We start from the raw sequence: 11,460 nt of genomic DNA, 5'->3' as shown, positions 1-11,460 counted from the left end.
AAATAATTAATTTTAAATTTCATTTAAAAATGTTAAAAGTTTTAAATTATTTATATTTTTTTCTTTTAAATCCATATCTCTTATATTTATATGACTGCTCAAAAGAAGTCCAGATTTATAGACTTAACCAAAGTTAAGGGCATGATCACCTATATTATTATTTTTTATTAATGTTAATAATATATATTTTTTAAATTAAAGTCGTTCAAAATCAGTACAATTTTTTTGTAGATATAATCAAGCTCAAGACGTCATCAATTTAATACTATTTTTATTAATGTTTATAAATATTTTTTTAAAATTAAAGTTGATCGTAGGTATTTTTTAATTATTTTATTATTAAAATTTCTTTTTTAATATAAGTTAATTATCAATTCATACGATTTTTTATTCAATATCAATATTTTTCTTTCCTGATCTCAAACATCTTTTGTTAACATTAACAATTATTACTTTTAGATGGTGTCACTTAGGATTTAACATTTAGGAAGTTATGTTGAAGTCTGTAGTGGTTTTTTAATCAATGTATGTAAAGTTGAAATATAAACTTTTGTATTTGATAATAATTAAAATTAAAATGTAATAAATTTGAATTATATTATTCAAATAAAATATTAGAAAAGTATATAATTCTGAAATGAAAATAATTTAAATTTAATATATTTAAATTTCTAAAACAAACGACAAAATTGTCTATTGAAACAGAAGGTAAAAGTGAAATAATTTATAATTGAACTAATTTTTTGTGCAAATTAATGACTTTTGAAACAAACCATTTCTTGCACATGTAAACATTGAACACATTCATCGACGCATCATAAAATATTTACTACTATTGTTATTTATATAATAAAAATATCTAACTTTTAAGCTATGAACACTTTTCAGAAGACAAATATAAGTAAAATGAAAGAAAAACATGGTGGGCGTCGTAAATGTTTTTAACTTTTTTCTTAATTCTTCTCTAAACATTCATAGAAAATACTCAAAATCCCCCATCGATAGACACCATCCAGTTCGGTAAATTGTATTCCTTTTACCCTATTTTTGTAATTTACGTTTTGCATCTCATTATACAAAAAGCGGACAAATTCAAAGGAAGTTATTTTAATACTTTTACACTAAAAGATAATGCGCAAAGAAATGAAAATGTGGACAAGTCTTTGTATGCATTATGGCATTATGAGTTCATTACAATGGAAGAAGAATATTTCTATACTCTAAAGCAACTACTGAGATTATAACCAATTGTTTTGTTGTATCATACTCTCCCATATTTGAAATTGACTCTCTTGTACGTGGTCCTTTTCCTTAACAAAATTATTCTTTTTGACACTTATAATTTCTTGAATTATCTTTGTGATGTTTTTCTTTGTGACATTATCTCTCCATTAAAATCATTCGTATACTTAGTTGTTGACAAATGAGGTACTATTTAACAAAATTACCAATGTCTTTATGCATACCATGCCATTGAAATTGAGCAGCAATTTTTAATGTTTTAAATGAGATTATCACGTTAGACTGTTTACCTATATATCATAATAAAAAAACCAAAGACATTTTTTCAACATCTCCTGAAAAACTTTATGGGTACCGAATGATGTTTTATGTCCATATTCATTTATTTAATAAGATCTGATGACAATTGGACTTCAGATCAATCTCTTCCCACACCCATGCTTGACATTCTTCTTAACCGAATTATTATATATGACGCTTTATTTCTTGAATTGCTTTGTATTGTTTTTCTTTGTGACAACTTATAATTATAATATATATATATATATATATATATATATATATATATATATATATATATATATATATATATATATATTCTTAGTTCTAAAGACTTTGATAGTTTACCTTTTGGTGGCCAAATTTTGGAAACGAGAAATAAAATATATGTAAAATCACTACAATTTAGTATCCTCAACAATGTTACGAAACTAAGGATAAATAATAAACACATAGTCAACACTATGACACAATATTACAAAACGTTTTAGATGGACTAAGAGCATTATATTGTATTCAGAAAGAAGTTGGATTCTTGCCATTAATAAAGGGTGGTATTTTGAAAATATCGTTTCCATAAATAACCATCTTATAACAATACAATTCGTAATGAAATTTAAAAAAATATATTATTATAATAAAATTATAAATAATTATGCATATAATAAGGATTTTCAAAATAATGGAAGAAAGCAATAATTGAAAGCAAGAATACAATGGGTATGGAGTGGTGATGCCGGATAATGTTGTCCACTTTATGTTACCTTTACAAAATGTTGGTGTCAGTTTCTCAAGTCAAGTGCATTCCTGTATGTTTTTGACCTCTTCGTTTCACAATTCAACTCGTCCATGACAATGTAAGCAAATCTCAACCAACCCCACCTTCAAATGAACAAACTTTAACCTTTTTTAGATTTTACTCACTTCTTAATACTTCCAACGTTTACACTCAACTAACCCATGTTGGATTTAGGTCAATTAAAGGACCATTGCACTTTAATTAGTATATTCATATTACATACTTTTGTAAAGCTTCTTATACAAAAAGTAGAAGAATGAAGTCCTTCACCACACTTTAAAAGCTCCCTTAGCCATCCCAAAAAACAATCATATCCTAAACCATCATCAAAACTCAAAGAGAGAGAGAGAGAGAGAGCTCTTAAGGGTAGCCATTTGTAGGCTCAGTTTTTCCCTCTTGTTGGGTTGTGAGAATGCATACCCTTTGGAAACCATTGGCTTCATTTTATGTTTCTGCTCTTCTATTCAGTGACTGCATGGCCTATGAGGAGGGCAATCACTCTAGTAGTCACAATAACACAAATAACAAAGTTTACAAGGTAGTGCCTCTTTCTTTGTAGTTTCATTTATAACTTTTCATCATCTTCATCTGCTTCTTCTTCACCAAACCAATGCCCCTTGATTACATACATGATTATCACAAACTAGTAAACTTCATTTGTTTGTCTAACACCCCACCTTTTACTATATCAGATGAATCAACAGAAGACATCTGATATTGCAGTACATGGACTGCTACTGTGGGCTTCAACTGGTTTTTTAATGCCACTGGGAATACTTCTCATCAGAGGGTCCATTAAGGCAGAACCCGGATCTAGAAGGAGTAAAGTTCTCTTCTATCTCCATGTTGGTTTTCAGGTCATTTCTCTTCAATTTCTTCTCGTAAAAGCTATTCATACTTTAGCATGCACGTCATATACATGTTGGGAAAGTATAGTACCATGAGTGGAGCTAATTGATCTTCACCCTTCTACCATGTATATCTAGACCATAAGATTGATTTGATGTTACTTCTCTAACCTCTCACGTTATTATGCTGAAGTGTTGATTATGCTGTAGAAAGTTCAAAAAATAGGAGTAGTGGCAATATAGTAAGTAGACATAGAGTATGAGATGTTTCTTGAAAGTTACATCATGCCATCATTAAGTTTTTGATCTTTGTTTTACAACATAATCATAACTTGCTTTAACTTTAGTAGTGGGGTGTACAGAGCTTTTTTCGATGATCTATTTTCCTTTCGACCACACCTTCATATTGCTTTTTTTATTTCTTTTAGTTAACCACTATGTCATGATTATCATTTGAATTGAGCTAATTAGGAGTTGTTATACATGTAAAGTCGCAGAGAATTTTCTGTTCTGTTATACCTATGTGCCTTTCTACCTTAGTGCACAAAGTGCTTTTTCTTATTCTCTCTTTCCCTTTCAGACCACAGGCTTTATATTACTTTGGCTCCTTTAAGTTAACAAGTTTGATCATCAACAAACTAAACTATTCAAGAATTAACATACATTAATATTATCTGTGGGCTTCTGTTCTAATTTGGATGCATTGTATATACAAACATACAGTTTTTTTTCCTTGAATTCTTCATTGTTCACAGTCTAACATTTCATCGAACAGATGCTTTCAGTACTTCTTGCCACAGTTGGAGCTGCAATGTCCCTGAAAAAGTTTGAAAATTCATTTGATAACAACCATCAGAAGTTAGGCCTGGCACTTTATGGTGCTATATTGGTGCAAGGCTTGATTGGATTTTTCAGACCACACAGGTTCATTCATCAAAATTTTCACTTGGTTTTACAAACCTGCTAAGCTCATTATTCCAAACAGCAAACTTTGCCTAGTATAGTAATGTTATATAATTTGTAACTGAGTTTGCAGGGGAAAAAAAGAGAGGAGTTATTGGTACTTACTACATTGGATACTGGGAACAATAGTTTCTCTTACGGGGGTCATCAACATTTACACTGGTTTGAAAGCCTACCATAAGAGAACCTTAAAAAGCACCACACTTTGGACTATCCTTTTCACTGTGGAAGTCACTATCATTGGATTGGTTTACCTCTTCCAAGACAAAGTGGAATATATGAAAAAGCAAGGAGTGATTATAGGAAGTGAGTCGTCAATTCTGTCATCTATCCAAGACATTCCTCAAAGCCAAACTCAAAAGGAGTTGTTACCGGTTGCATGTGGAAGAAAGAGAAATGCACTTGAGAATTTGTTTGACTAATGACACTTCTTTCTCTCTCTTTAGATTACATTTTTTAGAGGGTATTGGTTTGTTTTCACTTTGGTTTTTGGTGCCTGCACTTTATGCAAGTGGGAGCTGATTTTATGAAGATAGAGTGCATTCATCAAAAGGTGAAGTTTGATTGGTGTATGTTATCTCTTTTCTTGTATTTTTTCTATGCACATACTTTCACATGTATTACGAATATTATAAGTGTGCGTGTGGACACTGACCACAGAATGTATAGACAGTTGTGGAAGCAGTCTTTGAATATTTGAATATGATTTTGGAATACATGATTAGAAGCAAATCTTTATGACGTATTTTTCTTTTCTTTAGATTTTGCAACACAAATAAGGGTCACAGAATCACAGTATTTCAAACGAAAGCCTTTGTTCCTTCGCTTATTCACCAGTTAGCAATCATGAATACTTTCAACTCAAGCACTCTATAGAATTATAACTATGCTTAAATTGATGACATAACTCATAGAGGCTATCTTCTTTTATTAAATTATTAGGCAAGTTTCTCATATACATTCTTCATATAGAAAAACTAAATAAGATTAATTTAAAAGTAAAATAATAAATACATATATATTTATATATATATATATATAGATAAAATAAAGTTTAGGTTATATATTTAACGAGCGGGGATAGCTCAGTTGGGAGAGCGTCAGACTGAAGATCTGAAGGTCGCGTGTTCGATCCACGCTCACCGCATTACCTTTTAATTCAACAATTTAAATATTTTATATAATATTTCAATTACATACTGTTATTTACACAAAAGTTAGAACTAGTATAAATGTTTTAAACGTACCAAAATGTTTACATTTACAATACGTAAAAATTAGACTCTTATCTTTCTTTCTTTTTTCTAATAATAGCATTTTATTAATTTTTTAATCCTCTGCGGATTAATTTATAAAAGCAGAATAAAAGGAAATTTTAGAATTTCAAATAATGATTATTAATGCTATACTAATTTATTATCGATTATTTTATTTTATTGCTTTGGTTTACCCCCTCCATAAACTCGTATTTTAAAAATATCGTTTATAATATACCTCCTAAGGGAGTTCAACCAGCTTCAATAGGTTTCATTATAAATAGTATATTTGAGGACAAATAGTTAATTTAATATGATAAAAATACAATTTCTTTTTAATACAAAAATTTTCATTTTGTTTCAATTTTCTGTGAAGTAATATATATATTGTCAGAATTGAAATTGTGACGGATGGTAAACAAAAATAGTGGATTTAAAAAAAGTTTGGAATCGTTATCATAGTTTATTTTAGAAAAACTATAAAATATAATAAAATAAGATATAATTTACGAAAATCAGATTCTTGGAGGGAATGTACTAGCATTCTAATAGGTGTGCCCAAAGGAAATACCTATAATTAAATAGCAAAGTTGATGTGATTTTCAAAATGTTTAATCATCTTCGAAAAATAATACTCTAAATAACAAAAGATATTTTTTAGTTTTTTAGATCCGACAATGATTGATTTTGCGCCTACGTATTCTTATTTAAAATGTGAAATCAGAGTTGCGTAGTTTTTAGGAAGAGTTGTTTGCTTGTATCAAAACGTAGATGTTTTTAGTTTTTTTGAAAATGTTGTATTTTGGTATTTTTGAAATAGTTAGAAAAGAAAATAAGGTAATAAGTACTAGATTATCACAGACGCACGAGTGCTTATACTTTTAAAACATTATTTATTTATTTATTTTAAAAAGAGAGAGATATTATCAATGTTAGAGCATCTCATGAGGTTCTACTAGTATAGCGAAGGAAAACGACAACGGTTGTTTTTGAATATATGCTTCAGTTTTAGAACCGCGGCATATACAAGCGAGGTAGAAAGGTCTGACACTTTAGACCGCAGTTCTAACCGAGGTAAATAACCTATCAAAAGATCCTTCAAACACCTCAATTCCACCACAAATACTCACCAAACCCATGATACCACACCAAAAACCGTGAGGTTAACTTTCATATCCATAGTTTTTGCATCACTTCTACTTCCATAATTTCATCTTTGTCTTGTGACTCAAACTAGCTTAAAGAAGACATTATCAGGTTGTTCATACACTAACTTATTCTTTTAATAAATCTAATTTATATATTTTTACAATTCTATCATTTATATTTTTAAAAAGTTTATTTTATATTTTTATATAATTTTATCATTTATATTTTTACAAAACCAACTCTTTACATTTTTTTCAAAAATATTAACTTTTATAATCTTATAGATCATTCTCATGTTGATTTTCTCATAATTTAATAATAAATTTAAAAATAATTATTATTGTTTTCCTCTGTCTCTAAATTTTGTTAAGAAACACACATACAGATATGCCTAGACGAATTTGAAACTAGTATTAAGTTAAAATATGTACATGAAAAAGAACACGAACGGATGAATATCACCACTAACATATATATTATAAAGTTAATGACTTTCTACATGATTCAATTCAATGTAAATGAGTCCAGAAAAGCATTATAATTTATTCATCACTATAACATATTCTCAATAAAAATACACTAACATCCAAAGTAAATAAATTTGATGAAAATAAATAAAATAAAATAAATACATGAAATATTATAATCACAAAAAATGGATAACTCAAAGTAAAAATGAAAACTGCAAGTATAATAGAACTAAAATAATAAGAAAACTAAATAATTCAAATTAAGTTTGTACTGATAATTTATTGTTTTGAAATTATTTTTTACTTCTTTAATTGCGGATTTACAATATTAATGTATTTTTTATTTTAGAAATTAATTGAAAAATCCATTGTCCTGACTTGATAATTAAATTCATATTAGATGGAAGGATATTTTGATTTGTTTTCTATTAACAGTTGTATTAATTAATTAAATCTATTAATTATTTAAACTTATATATAAATTTTTAAATAACTATAATAAGAAAATTGTATGATTAGTGAATATATGAATTTACTTTTCACTTTTTTTATTTCCTTTTTCCATCTTATCATGGCTCAGTTTCTATTTTATGTTTTTTGATCGCTTGGTTTCAATAATTTTATAAACATTCTTCAAATAAATAAGAAATATATAATATTAATATATAACAAATGTATATAAACAAAAAAAATATATCAATCACCAACAAGCGGGGATAATTCATTTGGGAGAGCGTCAGACTGAAGATTTGAAGGTCACGTGTTCGATCCACGTTCACCGCATATCTTTTGCCTGTTTTTCTTTTCCTCTTAAAAAATACAAAAAGATTTACATTGACCATACGAAAAAATTAGATTATTTTCTATTTTTTAGTTTTTCTTTTAACTTTTAATTCTATACGGATTAATTTATAAAACTAGAATAAAATTAACTTTTAGAATTTCAAATAATGATTATTAATGCGATACTTATTATATTATCCTTTGTTTTATTTTATTACTTTATTTTCCGCTTTTCATAAACTTCTATTGATAACAAATTAAATATTAAAAAATTGAAAATATTTGAGATATACAAACTAGTTTTTCATAAACAAATTTTAGTATATGAAGAAATTTATTTTTTTCTTATAAGTGCTTATAAATTCTTTTGTTCAAACAGGTCATTAATTGTTTTAAAGGATGGTTGTTGGTCCATTAAACAAAATATCGAGTTAAAATCATATAGATAAAAAAACACACACACAAAAACACAATCCATTGTCTTATCTACACTACACAATTTCCATCATTTACATATTATTTTCAATAGAATTAAACTAAAACTCAAAAAAGCAAATTTATGGAATACATAAAAGGCTTAATTAAGTTGTAAATTCTTCGTAAGTTACAGTATTTTAATTGAGCTTCTAATAAATTAATAATTTTTTTATTCAGTACTTAAATTTTTTTAATTGAGTTTATGTCATTTAATTTTTTTTAACTGAGTTATGTGAATGTTATTTTCATCTTCTTACTTACATAATATGTTAATTAAAAAATTAATTAATAAAAAATAAAATTGTATTAATGTAGAATTAAAGAATTTTCGTTTTACATTAAGTATGTTTTATATTAACTTTAAAATCTCACATTTATTGTATAATACGTGAAGACAAGTAATTAATATTACATGATAAAATAATGATTCAACTAAAAAATATAAAATTTTGAATACTTAATAAAAAAGTTTAATACCAACTTAATTAAAAATATTGAAATTTGTGAAAAACTTAAAAATTAATTAAACCTAAATAAAATGAAAAAAAAACATAAACAAAATACTATAATAAAAAAATGGGTAGTTGCAAAATTACTAACAAGTAAAATATGAAAATGCAAATATAATAGAAATAAAATAACACAAAAAAAATTTCTAATTTTCTTTCATTATCAAATTGTTTGTTTATCTTATTCTTTCAATTTTGTTTCTTTTGTTCTTCTTTAGTGAATAATTATTCTTGAGAATCTCGAATTATGATGTTTAACTATCATTTAATGTTTATGATATTAATTTTTGTTTCTTTTAGAAATCAAATTAAAAATCAATTAAATAATCCGATAATTAGATTGAATAATTTTCATTTGATTTGTATTAGTAATTTGATTGATTAATTGAATCTATTAATTATTGAAATTTGAATTTGAATATTTAGAGAACTATGAAAAGAGAAATTGTTTGGTTGTTGGATCTGTGATCTGACCTTTTATCTTTTTCTATTTTCTTTCTTAAATAGGTTGCATTGTTTAATTTTTTTATTTATGATTTTAGTTTTTAATTTAAACGAGGAAAATATTAAATATTGAATACATTCATCTTAATTATCGATTTAGGTTGTGATATATATTGAAAATTTCAGATAAAACTTATATTATATGATTTGATTTTGAAAGTTAGAGATGATCGACAATAATTCAACAAATGGAATAAGTAAGACCTTTTAGACAAAACTAAAATCATGAAGTGAAAAAGTAAAGAAGGAGATATCAATAACAATGAAACTCCTTTTGAAGATGGAATATTCAAGAAAAACACATTTGTTAGAGACATATCATGGACAGAACATAGACTCAGACACAAAAAGAGATATGAATTAAAGGTTCATTTGAAGCGGTAATATATGGAATTTCATTTTCAAGAGAAACAAAAAGAGAACATTCTATTTATAAGCAAACAATAATAACATTACTCAATGATGAACAAGGTGTTTTTTTTGTTATTCCATTTTGTTAGAGATGTATGAAAGCAAGTGTGTTGATGTGGAACATCATGTGAATTTAAAAAAGTAGAAATGCTAGTATAAATGTATTTTGTTTCTATTTATCACTCCTTTAAACTTTTATAACTTTTGCCAGATTTATCTTTTACTTCATTAAGGAAAAACATGAAGATAGAAAAAAAAATCATGGCAAATCTTTCATAGATGAATCTAAATATAATAAGAATATTTTTATCAACGTAACAAAATATCGAAATCTAAAAGATATTGTTCAACTAGTACTCCATATATGCTTTAATGACTTTTAGAAAAGACAAACTTACATTTTTTTTCTCATTTTTTAAATCAAAATCTATTATGTTTCTCTAGTTGATATGACTCATTTTAGTACTTAAAGTTTGTTAAATGTTAGCACATATTATCTTTAATTTAGATAGGTGTTGATGATCCCAAAAAAGATGTTTTTAGCTTCATCTAGTATATTTCAGTTTCAAGAAAAATAAAACATTTATAAAAATAGTGATATTCTTGAAAAACTTTTTCTTGCATGTCAAAGTAAATGCTTCGATTTTAAGTTAAACCCAAGCCTATATATCCTAACTACATGAGTATAAGCTTCAGCTTATTTGAAAGAATTGAGGCTTATACTCATGCAACCATAGTATAAACTTCGGTTTTATATATAACCAAAACATATACTCATCTTTATAAAATTAATTTATGAATTTTTACAACCTGTGAAAGGTCATGTTCATTAGTGTCGTTGCATTCTTCTCCTTTGTCTCTGGAAACTAGTTTTTTGTCATCATTATCATTTATTATTCTTCTCATTTCTCGTTTATTTCTTTCTTTCGTTCTTGTTTTTATCTTTCTTCTCCTAATGTTGTTTTTCTTCGCATTTTGGTGTCTTTGTTGCATTTTGATGGTCATTGTCATCTTTTCTCATTGGGTGTTGTAGCATTGCAGGTTCGTCTTGATCTTGGTCTGATGCGTTTGATATTGTTGTTGTCTTTGTTGTTGGTTCGCGTTTGAGTAGTTAGTCTTGGTCTCTCTCACTCTTGTCTCGCTCTCATTTTTGGGTTCCTTCACGCCAAATATTTTTAATTATTTGAAACATTTTTTTATATATGTTGTTTAATGTAATTATTGTATGTTTAATATATTGATTTTTTTTAAATTTGGCCAATTACATGCTTATATATTTGTTTGATATTGTTGTTGTATTAGTTAGCCTTAAATTTCCATTTGAGATTCAATATGAAATTTTTTTATTGTCTCCAAAGATGAGACAATACTAATAATTTATATGTATTGAATTTTCAATTGTTAGGTTGTACAATTTAAGATTAATTACTTTTTAATAGTTTATGAATGCTCTATAAACATTTCTCTTCACAGAATATAAGTCGGTTCCACATAGGCACCAATTATTCTTACAAAGCCAAATATATCTTACGAAGACTTGGACAAACATTCAAAGCGCTCCAAGCCTTCTTCGTCCTCTTCAAGACTACTCGTCCTATGTTAGCTGAACAAAGGATTGTGCTTGTAGAAGACATTCGACCTTCAAGTCAGCCTAGTGCGTCAAAATGTATTTAGTTTATAATAATGAACTTAATTAATATACTTCATAAAATGTGTTACTTACTATTTATTGATCTTTACCTGGATGTAGAGTTGTCAAAATCGATTAAA

The 11,460-nt window shown here is 26.8% G+C and overlaps 1 protein-coding gene and 1 non-coding gene across 2 annotated transcripts; both read left to right on the top strand.

Annotated features, from left to right (window-relative positions):
• Window positions 1-2,620: 2,620 nt before the first annotated feature.
• On the top strand, window positions 2,621-4,847 carry LOC108319393 (cytochrome b561 domain-containing protein At4g18260). Its single transcript, XM_017550507.2, has 4 exons — window positions 2,621-2,858; window positions 3,013-3,177; window positions 3,944-4,092; window positions 4,205-4,847. The coding sequence occupies exons 1-4, from the start codon at window positions 2,733-2,735 to the stop codon at window positions 4,551-4,553; spliced, it is 789 nt and encodes a 262-aa protein (XP_017405996.1). The 5' UTR covers window positions 2,621-2,732; the 3' UTR covers window positions 4,554-4,847.
• Window positions 4,848-5,205: 358 nt separating this feature from the next.
• TRNAF-GAA (transfer RNA phenylalanine (anticodon GAA)) lies at window positions 5,206-5,278 on the top strand. Its single transcript has one exon. It is a non-coding gene; the product is annotated as a tRNA-Phe (tRNA).
• The last annotated feature ends 6,182 nt before the right edge of the window (window positions 5,279-11,460 follow it).

The sequence above is a fragment of the Vigna angularis genome, chromosome 1, assembly GCF_016808095.1.
Source record: "Vigna angularis cultivar LongXiaoDou No.4 chromosome 1, ASM1680809v1, whole genome shotgun sequence".
Classification (NCBI taxonomy): domain Eukaryota; kingdom Viridiplantae; phylum Streptophyta; class Magnoliopsida; order Fabales; family Fabaceae; genus Vigna; species Vigna angularis.
This window is presented reverse-complemented; position numbering and strand designations above follow the sequence as displayed.